General features: G+C 47.4%; 1 protein-coding gene across 1 annotated transcript in view; it reads right to left on the reverse strand.

The window, feature by feature from the left end:
* Positions 1-7,623: 7,623 nt before the first annotated feature.
* DRG1 (developmentally regulated GTP binding protein 1) overlaps positions 7,624-19,054 on the reverse strand; it is a 92,041-nt gene continuing 80,610 nt past the window's right edge. Inside the window, exons 8-9 of the mRNA XM_085636227.1 lie at positions 11,142-11,264; positions 7,624-8,362 (exon numbers count right to left, since the gene is read on the reverse strand). Coding sequence (XP_085492353.1) covers positions 8,263-8,362; positions 11,142-11,264 — 223 coding nt within the window. The 3' untranslated portion in view covers positions 7,624-8,262. The remainder of the gene's footprint in view (positions 8,363-11,141; positions 11,265-19,054) is intronic.

A 19,054-nucleotide genomic window follows, 5' to 3' on the forward strand; every position in this document is an offset into this window, starting at 1 on the left:
ACCCATTCACTCACATACTCACATTCAGCTACTCGCACACCCACCCACTCACCTATAGAGCCACTTACACACCCATTCCTGCACCCATACTATCACTCATGTACCCTGTTACTGACCTATAGACACTTATGTACCTGCTCAGTCACCCAATCAGCTACTTATGCACCCTCTCATTCACCATTTACAGCCACTGACACACCCACTCGCTCACCCATACAAAAACTCCCACAGCCAACCATGTATAGTCTCTCACATACCCTCTCACTCTTCTTTACACCACTGACACACCCACTCGAGTCACTCCCACAGCCACTTACCTTAGTATATATGTTTAACAATCAGCAACTTTTAGAAAACATTAAGAATCACTGGATGATGTCATCAATGAGGTCATTAGTGAGGTCACTGACCAAGTAATGAGTGATGTAATATGCGAGGTCAAAAGCAGCACATTGCTGGGCTCAAGTCATAGTTAGCTCAGCTAACTAGAACTGCTGAATTTTTATGGTTTGTACGAGTGTAATGCAAGCCTAACTATACCGTCCCTGTAACCTTGTTTTTTCTGTGTATATATATATGTACACTCCGTCACTCCTCGGCTTTCCTGCAAAGACGGAGACGGACCACGATGTCGTGCTTAAAAGATTTTTTTTATTGCCTTGCTCAGTCCTGACGCGTCTCAGCTCGGGGTGAGCCTTGATCACATGACACGGAGGTAAGCTTTTCACGCACTTTTAAAGTGACACTGCAATATGGGAAACATCACATGGTGACATAACATGGATAGACATAGGGAAGAGGTGTGGCGCCAGGGCGACCGACTCCGGAATCTGGGGATCACGGTTCGATCGCCGGCGGAAGATTAGCCCAGCACCATGTGTCTCTGGGCAATAGCTTGCTTAATCTTCCGAAGGCCCCCAGCGCCTAGAGACCCTTACGGGTGATTGTTCGCGCTTTACAATTGTGGATTATTATTATTATAGTAGAAACACTTCGATTTTTATCATCTTAAGTTTTTCCCAAAAGTTAGTGTATAATCTGATAAATGGCCACAATTGTGTACATTAGAATTATTGCTAAATGCTCCATTAATCAAATTAATTAACACGTTTTTCAATTTTTTGGCCTGACATGGATGCTGTAAAAGATTCAATCATACATCTGCTGCTGTTGTTGTTAGTATATCGGTTTCCACGTCTGTCATGATGTGTGCAATCTACTGTGTATTTATAAACCATAAATACACCATTAACAAGTGCTTATGAACTGTGATTACAAGGGCAAATGTGTTTTTTAAAATATATATATCTCCAAACCATGACCTCACACAAGAAAGATCCGAGCACACACAGGCCGGGGAGATCGACAGCTTTAATGAACAAGCATGGCACGTTTTGGCGTAAATGCCTTTATCAAATGCTCTAAAACAACCAGCGTTGCAAGTGTTGACTCTCTTAAACGGCACTGGCTGCGCTGTGATAGGCGGAGACCCAAAGGTAGGCGTTGCAGAGCCCCCCATCACAGCACTCCCGAGTTCGTGGGTGTGGGCGCCTCAGGTAAGTACCTCTTCCCCAGGTGGGTGGGGCTCACTGTTCCCCACACTTGTGACGATGACCCAAGTACCGCGCTGTCAGTCTCACATGCCCAACATCCTACCGCTTCTCTCCCCCCTTGTAGTCCGGACTGGAGTCAGTACCAACCAGTGTTGTTGCAGTCTCTCACCACGGGCTACGTCATTCCGGTCTTCTCCAAGAATGTTGAAAGTCCACCAAAATGCCACTCAGCCTGCCGCACTGCTTGTAGGATGGGCGCTCGAAGTGCTGCGTGGCCGCACACCAATGTCCAAACCATGACCTCCCACAAGAAAGATCCGAGCACACACAGGCATGGGAGACCGGCAGCTTTAATGAACGAGCATGACGTAAATGTGTGTGCGTGCACGCGCAGACCCCCCCCCCCCCCAAACGTTGCTTACTTCAGTTCTTGGAAAAACAAGCCACACTCTCAAATTACTTTCAATCAATCAGTAAAATTTGTATAGCGCGCTACTCACCCGTAAGGGTCTCAAGGCGCTGGGGGGGGGGGGGGGGGGGGGGGGGGTCGCTACTGCTCGAACAACCAGGTCTTGAGTTGTTTCCTGAAGGAGAGATGGTCCAGGGTCAGCCGTAGGTGAGTGGGGAGGGAGTTCTATGTCTTGGCTGCCAGGTAGGAGAAGGATCTTCCTCCAATGGTGGATTTCCGGAATCGTGGGACGGCGGCGAGGGCGAGGCTGGCGGATCGGAGCTGGCGGGTGGGTGTGTAGAATGTGAGGCGGCTGTTGAGGTACTTCGGGCCCATGTCGTGGAGAGCCTTGTGTGCATGGGTGAGGAGTCTGAACGTGATCCTCTTGTCGACGTGTAGCCAGTGCAGGTCCTTCAGGTGGGCCGAGATGTGGCTGCGGCGAGGGGTGTCCAGGATGAGTCGCGCTGAGGCGTTCTGAATGCGCTGGAGTCTCTTCCGGAGTTTGGCTGTGGTTCCAGCGCAGAGGGTGTTCCCGTAGTCCAGACGGCTGGTGACGAGGGCCTGGGTGACCGTCTTCCTGGTTTCGGTGGGGATCCACCGGAAGATCTTTCGGAGCATGCGCAGGGTGTTGAAGCAGGATGACAAGACGGCGTTCACTTGCTTGGTCATCGTGAGGGGGGAGTCCAGGATGAAGCCCAAGTTGCGTGCGTGGTCCGTTGGTTTGGGGGCGGTGCCCAGGGCAGGGGGCCACCAGGAGTCGTCCCAGGCGGAGGGAGATGGTCCGAGGATGAGGACTTCCGTCTTGTCTGAGTTCAGTTTCAGACGGCTGATCTTCATCCATTCTGCGACGTCTTTCATTCCTTCCTGGAGGTTGGCTTTGGCGGTGGTGGGGTCGTTGGTGAGGGAGAGGATCAGCTGGGTGTCGTCGGCGTAGGAGATGATGTTGAGGTTGTGTTGGCGTGTAATGGCTGCGAGGGGGCTCATGTAGACGTTGAAGAGGGTGGGGCTGAGTGAGGATCCTTGCGGAACGCCGCAGATGACTTCGGTGGCCGCGGATCGGAACGGGGGGAGGCGGACTCTCTGGGTTCTTCCGTCGAGGAACGAGATGATCCACTCCAGTGCCGCTCCTTCGATTCCGGTGTTGCTGAGGCGCTGTATCAGGGTGCGGTGGCATACGGTGTCAAAGGCTGCTGAGAGGTCCAGGAGGATGAGGGCAGCAGTTTCCCCGTTGTCGAGCAGGGACCTGATGTCGTCGGTGGCTGCGATGAGGGCGGTCTCGGTGCTGTGGTTTGCTCGGAAACCGGACTGTAAGGGGTCGAGGGATCCGTTGGTCTCGAGGAAGGCGGAGAGTTGTCTGTTGACGGTCTTCTCGATGACTTTGGCAGGAAAAGGGAGGAGTGAGATCGGGCGGAAGTTCTTGAGGTCCGTGGTGGGTTTCTTCAGGAGGGCGCTCAGCTCGGCATGTTTCCAGCTCTCCGGGAAGGTGGGGGATGCGAAGGAGCTGTTGATGATGTCCCGGAGTTGGGGTGCGATGATGGGAGTCGGCTTTGTTGAAGATGTGGTGTGGGCAGGGGTCGGTTGGGGAGCCGGAGTGGATAGTGTTCATCGTTCGAGTGGTGTCTTCGGTGCTGACTGAGGTCCAGGTGCAGTATTCTTTACTCTGCAAAAGCAGGAACAAAATATGGATGCTAAACTCTTCCCCCAAAATACTGGGCAGTCGTTTAGAAAATGTCCTACCCACTCTAATTCACCCTGACCAATCGGCCTTCAGGATACTGCACTTTAAGCGAGAAAGTGCAGAAAAAAAAAAAACATATCCCAGCAGCCCTTTTCTCACTAGATGCGGAGAAGGCCTTCGACCGCGTTGATTGGTCGTCCTTAAACCGCATGCTACACCAATTTAGTTTAACAAATCCTTCATAGGAATGGTGCAGTCCAATTATCACTCCCCCAGATCCCGAGTCCTGGTAAACTGAGAAGCCTCAGACTCTTTTCAACTCTCGCGGGGTACGAGACAGGGCTGCCTCCTAACCCCCTATGCTCTTCACTCTCTGTATCAAACCACTGGCAGCGTGGGTAAGGGCGAATCCAAGGGGTCATGTTTGGCACAGACGAACATAAAATGTAGCTTTTTGTGGACGATGTTCTGCTACCCATTACCGACCCACTGGTTTTGCTGCCGGCTATCAGGGGGAACTCAGCCCTTTTGAAAGGGACGCAGGATTCAAAGTAAATCTGTCTAAATCCTTCTCCCTCAACCTCACGCTGCCCCAAAAAATAATGGCTACAGTCGAGGAGACTTCCCCCTTTTGCTGTGTATGCAAAGAAAACACTTACCTGGGCATCAAAATCACCCTCAAACTCAGACCTTTATAAGGCTAACTACCCCTCCACCCCCTTTACTGGGACAGCTTAAATCTGACTTTAAAAAATGGGGATCTACATTTATTACTTGGATAGGCAGAACAAATGCAATTAAGATGAATGTCCTACCCCGTCACCTTTACCGCTTTCAGGACCTTCCGATTAATGTCGATAAAGAAATGTTCTCACAATTGAAGAAGAGGACAACTACATTTATTTGGAAGGGACAAAGGACTCGCTTATCCTAGCGGTTACTGATTAGACCATGCCGGGGGGGGGCGGCTGGCCCTTCAAGATTTCCTCGGGTATTACAAAGCTATCCAACAAAGGGGGCTGGCTGAGTGGTCACTCAAAGCCTCAGAGAAACACTGGCTCCATATGGACCAGCGGGCAGAACCATATGGGACGTCCCATGGAAGCAGAAGCAGGACAGACCGTCTAATGTATACCTCGGCACCCCCACAGCCACCACTCTTCAAGTATGGGATAATGTCACCAGGATGTTGCCTCCGAAGACCTTTCCATCCCCCTACACCCCCATTCATTTGAACCCAGCTTTCCCACCAGCATTTTTGGAGGGTTCCTTCGTTAAATGGAGGGTAGGTGGATGCCTCATGATATCCGATCTCTTCAAGCGGGGAGAACTGCTTACTTTTGCAGAGTGCGCAGGCCTTTTTAAATTACCACCCATAGAAGAATATCATTCTTTACAGCTCAAACACTGGGTGCAACAACCCCAGGTGCGGCTGGCCGTGACCAGACCTGCTCCCAATTGAGAAATTTGTCCAATCGGGCACTACATCTAAAGGCTGCATATCATATCTGTACGCTCTCATTTTAACAGTTGGTCCCCGGCCGGCTCCACGACACTGAAGATTTTGGGACACTATGCGGTCCAACCCCATAGGGGGGAAACAGTGGGGCTAGTTGTACAAAGATATAACCAAATATAACTGTTCCATGTTCTTAAGAGAAGCTCATTATAAAATTCTGTACAAATGGTATCTACACCCCCAGAAATTACACACTATATTCCCTAACATTTCAGATCAATGTTGGCGGGTTGTGGGCTGCTGGGAGACTTCCGTCATATCTGCTTGGATTGTCCCTCTATCCAAACTTTCTGGAAATAAATACTCTCTAAAATTAAACTTATTCTGGCATACCCAATCCCAAACACCATAGAAAACACTCTCCTGGGGGACCGGGACCGCAGTCTGAAATACCTAACCCCAGGGGACAGTTCCATTATGTGGCTATGCTTGGGAACAGTCAAGATGGCAATAGCCGCAGCATGGGGGAAAAAAAAAAAAAAAAGAGGCCCCTCCCTCATACAGTGGCATGCCCAACCGAGGTAGGCGAATGACGGACATAGTAGAGGAAACGCGGAGGGGCTTTGACTATGTCTGGAATCCCTTGGTGAGTTATCTGTCTGAAGGGCTGCCCCTGTTTTCCTGTAGACCCAGACTGCGAGCCCTCCACCTCTTTCAGATATAACAGATTGGGCGTCACCCTTGGCTCTCCTGGTGGTTGAGGCACCTTGAAACCAACAATGCCTCCGGCGGGATGAGACGCACTATCCCGCCAGGGTTTGGCATGGGAGACTCTTGAATGTGGCATGCCCGGATGGCGGTATCCGCCCTGTAACACCCCAGTCTCAGTTGGATCATTAGCACAAGCCACCACGGAATGGTTTAAGTGTTTCTGTTTTGTTTCCAAGTTATGTGGCTTTTATGGGCTCTCGAGCACAAACTGCAGGTGCAACCTGAAACATGTAAGCTTTGTAATTGAAGCGTCGTAGTGACAGACCTATCATAGCAGAGAAATGCTTCAAGACAAATGAGGTATGCTGAGAACTTGTGATCATGCTGCGTTTCCTTTGCGACATCTGTATCTCTTGGCATATGAACTGTGCTCGGTGGAGCTACAATTGAGTAGTTTTCTAAAACCAATAAAAGGATTTTGACATAAAATATTGTCCCCACACTGACACCCTGGGATGAATCCCGATTAGTCCAGATCTTGCATTAGTGGCCCTCGTAAGGTCATCATTATTCCTGTAAATATTTTAGCATCTAGACTGAACATAAAGATTGGGCAATACGAACCACACTGGGAGGAATTTTGCCTGGCTTGGAAATCTGTTATTGCAGCATCCAGTCATGAATACACCAGCGCTACCATCTCTCCAAAGGTGTAAACAATATAGCAACCAGAGTGACCAGTGATCTACAGATTTTAAAAAAAAGGCAGAGGTGCAGCTGTCTGGACCTGGTGCTTAACCCAGTTTCAATCAGTGTACAGTTCTGGCCACTCCTCCACTGCGGTTTCGTCTTTCAAGGCCTCAGCTGGTGATTGGATTTTTAATTTTTTGGCCATGATAGCATTCTAGGTACTCCTCCATTGGACTGCCCCCATTATACATGTTTTGGTACATGTCCCGAAAGAACTCAGCTATATTCTGCCCCATCCTCCCTGATCTCACAAACCCGCTCCATGACAGCTTTTAGCTTTGCGGCCAATGGCCTCACTTATCTGTTGCCCGACACAGAATTTTGTTTGTGTTTTGAAAAGAGCATATTCCGCCTAGTCTACATCTAGTCCTTGCACTTGGGATCGGACCACCATGACCTTGTACCAGAATTTCTTTCTTAAAGTGTGGTATAATGAAGAGATGCCTTGTTGTGGATGGCGTCTGATGGCGGATGGCCATAGACTGAAAGTGCCAAAAAGGCCAGTAGTAGCAGCAGCAAAATATTACAGCAGAGCAGCAGTTAATCAAACCAGCGAGTGTCTGCACTGTCTGTTATGGGGCCAAGCTGCACCTGGTTCACACGAAATGGAGACTGAGAGGGCTGTGCAGCTCCAGGATACTAGCAGTAACAAACACCCTTGCTTTACAGGTTAGGGATCAGGCTAGATTTGTGATCAATCTTGCTGCAGTGCGCCTTTAGCTACACCTGAGGGACCTCATGGGTAGAAGAGGGGAGTAAGTGTGGTGGCTGGAATAGAAGACAGTAGAGAGAGGACCACAACAGCAGTGGTGAATGAGAGGATTGGTCTCAATGACGGGTGGTGGTTTAATGTGGAGCACAAATCCCATGATTTGTTCCGCAGCTGTCAAACTCACCCTTGCATTTATTTTCCTTTGCAGTGTGAACGGTTATTTGCTTTGCCTGACATGCCCCCTCTCATGCACCTATCCATTTTCTTTTCATTAAGTACAAGCTAAGCATGATTAGTTAATACATACACATGAAAAATATGCTTTGATTTTAATTTGTGAAGATGCATTGTACTCATTTATAAACTACTCATTTACAATAGGTTAAACCTGCAACAAGATTTTCGTTGGCTGAGCTATCTTAGCTTTCTAGACCATACCCTTTGCCACAGACACTTTTACGATCAATGACAATGAAAGGTGGTAACAGTCACAAGAGTCTACAAGCTTTCATTGAATGGAGTATGAGGTGGACTTCCAAAAATCTGTTCCAAAACAAATGCACTGTGCAGGAAACAAAAAGCAAACATGCATCAGCAAGTTACATCTGATTTTCATTCCGACAGAGTATAATTTTGAAAGTTTGTGAGAATTTGCTAAAAAGCTATTAAAACAGACTCGGCCTCACCAGCCTCTGGCACGAGCCACACAAAATAAAATAAGAATCCCAAAATTAGACCATGTGAGTAACTGAACGAAATAGAGAACATTTTGTTTTGCAGATTTACTGAAATTGATGAATACAGATGTTATGACAGAATGTCCCAACAGTAGATGGCAAGTAATGTTGACAGTTTGTTGCCAAAGCTATTCCTCCCACCTAAGCAAGTTTATTGCCAAGCCTGGCTTCTGCTAGAGTCTCTGGCATGCAAAAACAAGAAGGTGATGATAACTTATTTCTTCACAATCTGAATGACATCTTCGTCTTCCATAGTATGATCTTTCCCAACCTTCTGTGGGTTATGTTTCACGGATGACCCCCACACCAGGGCACTGAAGGAGAAGAGGAGATTCAATCAAAATTGACATACATCCCACAAAAGTCAACTCATTAACTTATTTCTAAATCCGCTATGTAGACTCACCTACTACACACCTCCCTGTAAACATAAAATCTCCTGCATTTCAGAAGCAACCTTCCATACCCAAAGCCAGCTTCTGAGCAGCAGTACACAGTTCATCACAAAAAGTTATTTGCTTACATTCGTTCAGTACATATATACCAACATACCACAAAGCAGACTGGTCCAATGTTGATCTCAGATAAAAGACTCAATTGTTAAGTAAATATTTCCCACTTGGATTATAAACATCTGTAATTCAATGGCAAGCTACCCTTGGGGGAATGTGCGCCCTTTACAAATGCACATTAGGTTATTAAATATATGTACACGTACCACATGTGGACAGCAGAAAATCTGGCATGTCAACGTGGATTAAGAAATGGACTAATTATGTCAGAATACTATCTCATCACAATATTGGCGCATAAGCCCACAACGACGTGCATGTTTTTTGCACACGGTTTATGGGTAGATAGTAATACATACCAGTTTAACAAGCCACAGTCTAGTAAATCATCTCTGTTCGCCTATTTTACCATCTTATCATTACCAGTTTGCCATCACCAATCATTTAGTCTGGCTGAAAACTCAGTGAAGCATGGTACCACAATCATTGCAGAAGTCAACTATGGTTTTGTAGCCCTTTCTTCCCACTTGACGTGGTTCCAAGGCCCTTTCAAGGAGGTCAGAAAATGGCTACTGCAATTTCCTTGTAAGGTTGGCTGAAGTTAGTGAGGGATTGAAAATGTCAAGCCAATCTCTCGATACTCCAGGCCGAACACCAAAAATACAAAAAACATATCTTCAGAGAAAAATCCTCCTTTATCTGAGAACAACTGGACTGGTCCAAGAACAGTCCCAAAGAACTATTTATCATCATCAAGCAGCAAACCTCCTCTTTCCCTTAACATGCCATTAACAAATCAACCAAACGCAGTGAAGAATTTGCTAACTTTTTCTCTGAAAAAGTATCCAGTATTGAATTCTCTTGAGCCTCCCTCCCCGCTATCCTGCACTAAGAAGTTGTTCACAAAATACTTGGGCAAACATGAAGCAGACTTCGCAAATCTCAGACCCTCTCTCTGCGACACTTGTAATAAAGATCAGTCACATCATCTGTCCTCAATGGACCAAAATCATCATCTCCTCCCCATCAAGCGGCTCCATTCCGGCTTCCCTCAAACTCAGCCAAGTAACTCCCACCCCTAACAAAAAAGAAAGAAAAGAAAGAAAAAAAGAAAAAAAAAAAAAGACACCGACCCGAATGACCTTATTAACTACAGATCCATAACTAACCTCCCTCTCCTCGCAAAAACCATTGAAAAATGTGTGCTTGCACAACTCGACACCCAAATTTGTAAAATTCAACTTGCATGACACCTTCCAGTCGGGTTTCAGGAAAGGTTGCAGCACAGAAACTGCTATATTAAACGTCAGATCTACAAAGATCACTGGACGAAAAACAGGCATGCCTCCTAGTCCTCCTGATTTATCAGCCGCCTTTGAAACCATCAACCATGACATCCTCCTAAACACCCTCTCAAAGAGAGCAGGCATCAAAAGAACTGTCCTTCAGTGGTTCGCCCCTTTCCTAACCTAAACAAGGGCACACAGCTAATCAAATTCATCAATAAAATTTGGAATGCAAGCCAGTCTCATGAGGTGTCTCGCATGGGTCAACCCTGTCCCCTGCCCTATTAAACCTCTTGCAGTGAACCTGATACAAGCTATAATTGACCATCACCTTTTTACCGATGATACCCAACTACAAGAACATCTCGTCAGTCAGACATCCAGCACCAAATAGCAATCTACACACAGTTCACAGCCTTCTCCTGATTCTGCCTAAATCCAAGAAAGGGAACTTGCGCGCCAGCTCCTTCTCCAGGAATACGCCAGAATCTGAACCGCCCTACCTCAAGACTGGAGCGAAAATCTTTACCCAACTTCAAGACAAAATTTAAACTCCTACTCCTCAACAAATATTTGAACCCACCCTCCTAAAGCTTCCGACTCATCCATGCTGCCAACCACAAACATTAAAGACTAAGCCTCATTACCTATATGGCTTGGGACATCCATGGACACGCCTGAACTATTTCGCCCATCCGATCTACTGCACGCCATAGCCCACTGTATCTACCTCAAAAATGCCTTCATTTTTTGCTTACATACTGCCATTGTGTCCTTATACCTACCAAAATATGTACTGTTACTATACAATGTTAAAACATTATCTATATTTATAAACTGTTTCTACCTCAAAAACGTATCTGCTACAGATCCTAAACCTTTCTTGTGTTCCGTTTACATACTGCTATTTTGCTTTCATGTGTACCCTAATTATGTAAACCACTTAGAAATATACTATGCAACACTGAAGCGCTCTGATGTCTTCAGGTCCAGTTCGCACTATATAAAACTCTACAAATAAAATAAAAGTTTTAGATAAATATCGCAAACAAATCTATTGGATATAATAGTAATATAGCACAATTTCACAGAGTGGAAATGGTGCACAAGTATATTTAAAGAACATGCTTTTAAGTAAGAATAGGTGTAATCAACATCAGTAAAATAATTCTGTCAGGTTCCATCTTACAAGTGTTCAGCCTTACATGCGCACACAAACCCTCACAGGCACACTCAAAACATACTTGCATGAAATGCAGAATCCCTTCCACTCAAGTGCGCACACAAATACTTACTATTTAAAGTCTTTCATGAGACTTTTGTGGATCTTTGTGCAAAAGTCCTCCACGGTGGTCCTGGAGGATGGCAACACCACTGGTGAAGAATAGTCTGGTAATTGACCCTTGGGTTTTGTGTAGCTGAAACAAAGACATTTGGTCATTCTCACAGAATAGTTTTCAGTTCATTGTAAGTTAATTATTGCCCTGATCCTGGATTTCAATTCAAGACCGGAGGCTACTATTATGCAATAAACGTTTATCGCTGCCCCAACATGCAGCCCTTTAAAGAACATACAGTACATCATGAATAAAAACATTCCAAATAAGAACTTTCAAAACAGCATATGTGTAGGAAAGGAGGATCTGCTTTCATGGTCACCCCCACTTTATGCTGGTGTCATGTTTTGCTGTCTAGTCTGACTGGGATGCTGCTAATCAGGACCCCAGACTCTGTGCTTCTTCCCTAAATTGGACATTGTAAGTACTTAGGTACACTCCAGATTGGCTACTAATGTACCCTGATAAGTCTCTACTATATGGTACTAAGGTAGCCAGGGCATAGGTACATCAGGGGTTGCCCATGGGCTGAAGCATGAGTTTTGCTACCCATGGGAGACCACTCAAATTTGGACTACAGGGGAGACCACTCAAATTTGAACTATAGGGCTGCTATTGCAGCTTGTGTAAGCTGGCGCTTCCTTATATCTGATGTCACTGCACTTAAAACCTAAAAGTCACCCCTAAGGCAGGCCTTTCAATCCTGAAGGCAGGGTGCTTGATTCTAAGTGTGAGGTGGCCCTTCATGAGCAGGACATCCCTACAACCTTCGGAATCCATTCTCCCGGGTTGTAAGTGCATCATCCATTAAGATACAGAGTGGCCATGCGTCATTTTGCGATGACCATCTCTAAATACGCTGTAAGGAACCATGTCGTGTTTGGTATCAAACAATCTCTTCCGGGAGGCCCTCAGTGCTCCCGGTACCAGTCTTCTAGACCCGGACAGCAAGCTATGGCTGCTGCCGACCAGAGACACGATTCTCCCCTCCTTCTGCTGAGCCAAGCTTGAGCAGAGGAAGGCAGGACAATAGGTATGCTGTCACAGGGAGGTGTGACCACCTCCCAGATGGGACTTAGTGTATTGGGACAGGGTGGTCCAGCGCCACTCAGACTGCTTGAAGGGCACATTTGGTGCCCCCTTTGCATACTCCTTTCCAAACCAGTTCAGGGAGCTGTTGGCTCCCACTCTGGTGCGAAATAGGACAAAGGACATGAGAGTATCCTTCCAACTGCCCAGCCCTTCCTCTGGGAGGGACCCCTGAATCGTTCCAACCCTTTCCTTAGGGTACTTAAGGGCTTACCTGTGGGTGTGTCCCTAGATCCGTCATGGGACAAGAATCAGATCATATACCACTTCAACCGTCTGGGCACGCTGAACCTTGCTGGACTTTGCATTGGGAACAGAGACTGCAACTGGGAAGACTACTGTGGCTCCTGTTCTCATCGTCCTGCAAATCTGCTGCAACATCTGTCCCCGTGCTCTATACAGGTTCTTCACAAGGCCTGTGGACATCCAAGTCACATGAAGGAATCTCCCTTGGAGTGAAGGAGTCACTCCCTTGCATCAGCAGGGACCGCAACGCAGCTGACTGGTCTGCAGATCCTGGGCTTCCATGGACTTCGAAAGGTGCAACACAGGTGGTGGTTCTGCAATTCCTGAGGCCTGCACGGTCTTCACACTGAGTTTGAGGTCAGTATCCCTCGTCGGAACCGCAGGAACATGAACCCCTGTGCACCGTGTCGACTTTGCGCTGCCAAGGCTGGTTGACTCTCACCTTCAGAAATCTTCTGGCTCAAAGAAGCTCCAACCTCGAGCATCTCCTCCAGCCAAGATCTTTGCCTGCATTGCATCCTTTGCACCGTGGGCCTGCATCCTTTGGTGAGCTGCTCGAGGTCCTTTTGCGACTCCTATGCCTTCGGCCCGAGGATCTTCTTTGGCTCTAGTGGGCTTCCCTGCTTGCTCGGGGCCTGCTCTGACTTACCTGCTCATGGCGAGTCCCTTGGACCTTGCTGGTCCCGACACTGAACATTTTTCCTCACCTACGTTGATTGCCATTGCCAAGGCTTGTTGGTGCCCCTGCCGGACACTGACCCCATGGCTCTTGACATCCGACATGGAACAGCTCGTGCACGGCTCCTTGTCCTCCTCTGTGTGGCCTGGTCCGTACAGCTGCAACTTCAAGGACACAGTCAACTCACCTACATCCCAGACATCGGTGGGCATTGGTCTTCTGCGCCTCCTAGTCACTCCTGAGTGGCAGACTGTCCCCTCTGCTTGCAAGTACCTATCACCTTGAATCCACCTTTGGGTTCCATCAGACACTTTCACCTTCTTCGCCAGCGGCATCTTTTCCAAAATCCTCCATTGTGGTCTACGGCGGTTTCCAACATCATTTCACACCTATGCACCTGGCTTCCCTGGTGTAGGTTCCTGGGGTATCCATGGGTGGGGTGACTCTCCAACCTTCCATCTTCCACAGGATTTCTTTGGGGTCTGTTGGAAAGGGTCCTTCTTTTAAACTGCAAACTTGGGTGGTTCCTTGGGTCCCCGGCTCTTCTACGTCCATTCTTGACTTAGGTTGTGGTTCACATTCCACTATTTTAGTATATGGTTTGGTCTCCCCATTTGGGCCACTGTGTATTCTGTGCTACCTATGTATTCTATTGACAAAGTATTGTGTTTATATCTCTGGGTAGGAGATAAAATATTACATCAGCGAGTGTTAAAATATACCTATTTCACTTAACCTATACCATAAAACAAGCTGCTTTACACTCCTTCTGGACTAAGCCTGAAGGCTGCTCTCCACAGCTACCACTTAGAGAGCTTTCTAAGACCACTAAAATCACAAGAAGGGTTGTCTGGATTAGTGCAAGGTACTACACATACGTAAGTGAGCACTACATTCTATATACCTTCCTCTAACAACACTGACCACCCACCATTCGGGGGGAATGGTGGGTGGTCAGTGTCCTTCTCCACTGACTCCCCCCTTTATCTTATTGCTCAAACACTAACCAACAGACTGCAAACTCTCAGCTATGACAACCGCACATTTACGTCTCAAAGAGGATGTCTACGCCCTAAACTCCAGGACTCACCCCAATCTTACTGATTCATTTCGCCCTTGCTCCCATTACCTTTCCCATCACATCCGTTGGCACACTATCCCCCTCTGCAATCAAACTCACAGACCATTCAGTGCCGCTAGCTACCTCTACACTTCTGACCTTACGAACCTACTTAACTCCTACCTTTCTAAGCCTTTAATTACTGGTCTCCCTCTCCCCTACTCCAACATCCCAGTGATTATGGGCATTAACAGAACACCTTCCTCTCCCATCTCTCCTCGACCTCCAGCACAACCTACCGCCATCCACTCTTGCAAAACTGCCAATGTGCCGGTGATTATGGGCATTAACAGAATCCCTTCTTCTCCCATCCTCCTCGACCCCCAGCTCAACTTGCCTCCATCCACTCTTGTTAATGACCATCCCAATCCCCTTTCTTGCATGCTTGTTAATTGCCGTTGGGCAGTCCGACATGCTATGGAAATATCTGAAACCATTCTCAGTGAGTCTATCGACATCGCCTTCATGAGAGAAACCTTGCTCAATGAACACTCGATGGCTATCCTGGACTTACTTCGCCCTCCGGCTACACCATCATTAGGAAAGACAGACCCGACAGAATAGGGGGTGGACTAGCTATAATCTAAAAAATGAACTTCAAATCACTCTAAAAAACTCGGATCACTCAACTTTTGAATACCTTGGCGTTGAGCTCACCACTTCAGCGTTCTCCTCCGATTAGACTACACAACACCTGGTGAACCTCTTCTCTTTGCTGATGAATTTTCTGACCTTCTTTCACACTCCTCCCTTTCTGTCTCGAAAAATCTTTTCCTAGGAGACTTCAACATCCAGTGGAATATTCTCGAGGATCCCACTGTCAAGCGCCTCTACAACCTCCTAGAGAATCATGACCCGAAGCAACTTTGTCACAAACCTACCCATATCAAAGGGGCCACACTCGATGCCATAATTTCCAACACTGACTTGACCAGCCTTTCCAACATCATCCCTTCAGACTGGTCTGACCATCACCTCATCCTGTTTAAGATTGCTTCCAATGCCCCATTACCCCCTACTATTAATACCAAACACTGGAAGTGGACCAGAAACCTCAAATAAATCCCCCCGCTGTACTTGAATCTAAACTCCAAGCACAACTTTATCCCCCCCCCCCCCTCTCTCTCCCAAAATGCCAATGAATTAACAGATCACTTTAATAAGACCATTAGCGACGTCCTGGACCAAACTGCCCCTCTTAAACTTAAGCATCAAAGGAAAATTCAGTCCAAATCTTGGTTCAACCCGGAACTCAATCTCGAAAGACGACAACTTAGACTGGCTGAAAGAACATGGAGACCACACCCCTCTTCCGGTCATCTTGCTCTCCTCAGATCGGCTAGATCAGTTTACAAGAAACACTTTTTCACTGAAAAGGCAACCTTTTTCCGAGCCCAACTTGAGCGTACTAAAAATCGGCCCGGACATCTGTTTAACATTGTTAGAAAACAAACTTCATCCGCCCCTCCTGAGTTGATGGCCTCAACGGAGAGATGCGAGTAAATTGCTAACTTCCTCTCGGCCAAAATCGCCAAAATTGACCAATCCTTCCATCGGTTATGACCAGCTCCCCATATGCCCTTAACGTTACCAATGAGACGCCCCCCCTTACTAACTCCACCCCAACCACTTAATCCACCCACCACAAATTCCCCAGATGATAACCCTTCCAACTTACTGGCATAATTTCCGTCCTATGACGGAGCTCGAAGTGTTCAATATCATTTCTAAACTTAAGCCAACCTAGCATACCAAAGATCCTCTCCCTTCTAACCTTGCTCACAAACTTAATCACATCATTGCCCCATCTTGGATGAATATAATCAACTCCTACCCCGCCACTGGTTGCGTCCCTAACTCCCTTCAACTCGGTCAAATCACCCCTATTCTGAAAAACCCTACTGCCGATCCCAACGATCTCAAAAATCTCCGCCCTATCTCTAACCTCCCTCTTCTTTTTAAAGCCCTCAAAAATGTGCATTGCTCCAATTGGAGAAACACATAGGCAATTTCAATTTACTTGACTTCCTTCAATCCGGCTTCAGAAAAGGTTGCAGTACTGAAACCGCTATGCTAAACAACGTGGATGACATTCAATGTTACCTCGATAATGGAGAGTCCTGCCTTCTTATACTCCTTGACCCATCCGCAGTCTTTGATACTGTTAACCATTCTTCCTTATACTGCGCTTGGGGGGGGGGGGGGGGGGGGGGGCTTGGGGTAAAAATGAGCGCACGTCGCCCCGAATAGCGCTGTGGATAGACGATATTTACTGGCCTAGCCTGAGGAGGAGATTGCGGGTCTTAGAAGAAGGACAAGAAGAAGGACAAGCTGCACACACCGATGCCACCGCAGTAGGAGGGCGAGTGTAACGTTCGTCACAACCACACCTGAGGGACAGGGGCTTATGGCTGCCTGCCGTACAGACGAGGACGCATCCCAGTGACCCGGTCATTGCCCGGAGGCGGACTGTCACGCAGAGGCAGTCACTAGTAGTGTGCAACACAGTGATGAACTGGGGGTGTCACTGAGTTCCGCCAGAGGTGAGGTTGGACCCTCAACACCGCGCCTGCGTGGCAGTCGGTGTCACTTACAATGTATCCTGAAGGGATGCGACAGGACTCTGTCGGAGTGAAAGGCCAAGGGAGCATAACAGAAGACACCTTCTGGCTGGTGCTGGAGATTGGCTTGGTTGTGGGAGGTGCGCGCAACTGAGGCGAGGAGCGCTGTAGCGGCCCCCTTCAAGATCCTCCAGGAACAAAGGAGCATACGCGTCCGTTGTGACAATATGGGTCGCCCTAGGACCAAACAAACTGATGCAGCATCTATGGAAGACGCACACCTCGCACCTAGTAATGAACTCTCCAACAGTTCAGACAACAAAGTGGTGCCTCCCACAGGGAGCGATCAGCGCGGTGCCAAATTCAATGCAATTTTGAAAGAAATACGGGACTCCCGTGCCGTGATTGAAGCACAAATGGGGACACTATCCACTAATCTAAACTTGCTGCAAGCAGACCGTAAAAAACTAACGGACAGAGTGAAATCAAATAAATTAGCCCTGGATGATTTGATCCCGCAAGAAACCATGCACACCTCTCAGCTCGAACAATTTCAACGCCAATTGAAGGACTTACAAGACAGGGTGGATGACGCAGAAGGGAGATCCCGACGAAATGTCCGAATTCTTGGAATTCCGAAGCGCAGCGAAGGGCCTAACCCCACCCAGTTCATGGAAAACTGATTACGAGATGACGTACCGAAGGAGGGGCGAACGTCCCTCTACAGTGTGGAAAGAGCGCACCGAGTGCCCCCTAGACTGCCTCATCCGGGTGCTCCGCCAAGGTAACTGATAGCACGCATCCTGAACTATAAAGATCGCGACACGATCTTGCGGGCCGCTAGGGAGAATGCTCCTATACGCTTTGAGAACAAAATGATTTCCCTGTATCCAGATTTTGCTCTAGTGGTTCAGAAAGCCAGAGCCACCTTCCAGGAGGTAAAGAGGAACTTATGGGCATGCAATCTGAAGAATGCATTGCTTTTCCCGACCCAACTGAAAATTATATACGGGCAGAAATCCATCTTTTTCGACAACTCTGAAGAAGCGGCGGTTTGGCTAGAGATAACATTTACACCAGCGGCCTAACGGACCTCACTTCCGTCAAGTCAAATGCGTCGAACTCCCTCGTAGAGGGATGCCGGGATCCACATGGTGGAGAACAGACAAGTCATGGAAGCTACTGACACTGGCCCAACTCCGGAACAAATTACGAACAGTCAAAACGATGCTCTTTTAACGGCAGCGGCGCTGGCTGCCCATGATGCCCAAACTGCAACGACCTTGACGCAGTCCTCTGAATCGGAGGCTAGCTTGACATTGTTTCCGTCGATCACTGCACAAATTGCCAGAGACGACTAGAACTGTGTTTCGGGAATGTTCAGGAGTGGTAATGTATATGATATTCCGCAATATGCTCTATTGCTGATGGATATTTTGAGAGGGTCTAGTCACTACGAGCTGTAAAGGGGAAAGTATCGGCATATTAAGTTCATTTTTCTAATGTGCAGTGTAATGCCCGTTTGGAATAGGGCAGTTGCTGCCTCCTCCCCCCTAGCGACTGAACTATGGCATTTTTGGTTTACAGTTCATGTTGAATTTTTTTCCAGGTTTGGTCCTCTGCTGTTATATGGGGGAACCTAGTATTGGGGGGTTTAGTTAGTTATACACACTCGGCCTTCACACACATGGCACCTAAATAGGCTCAATAATTCACCTGCTGTGTGGAGATTATACCTCCTGCTTCCAAATGGCATCACATAACAAGTATACATACTGCACCTGGAACATAAGGGGCATGGGATCGATCCACAAGAGACACCATATTCTGGCACAGCTGAATAGAAGGAGAATTGATATAGCTTTCCTTCAGGAGACTCACCTTAATCATGACAAAGCGTCTAAGTTACAGAAGAAGTGGAGGGGGCAATTGTTTTCCATGTCCTAGTCTGCATTTGCTCGAGGGGCAGCGATCTGGGTTCGAAATAATATCCCCTTTAAGTTATTGGAGCAAAAAGTGGACCTATATGGAACATATGTATTGCTCCATGGCTTATTGGATGGGGCACACAGTTTTTGGGAGTATATATGCCCCGAATAGCGACCAAGATAGATATTTGGAAGCTCTTAGCGTGGTACTGACGGACTGGTCTGAGTACCACTGGGTGTTAGGGGGT

Source organism: Triturus cristatus, chromosome 11, assembly GCF_964204655.1.
Source record: "Triturus cristatus chromosome 11, aTriCri1.1, whole genome shotgun sequence".
NCBI classification, from domain to species: Eukaryota; Metazoa; Chordata; class Amphibia; order Caudata; family Salamandridae; genus Triturus; species Triturus cristatus.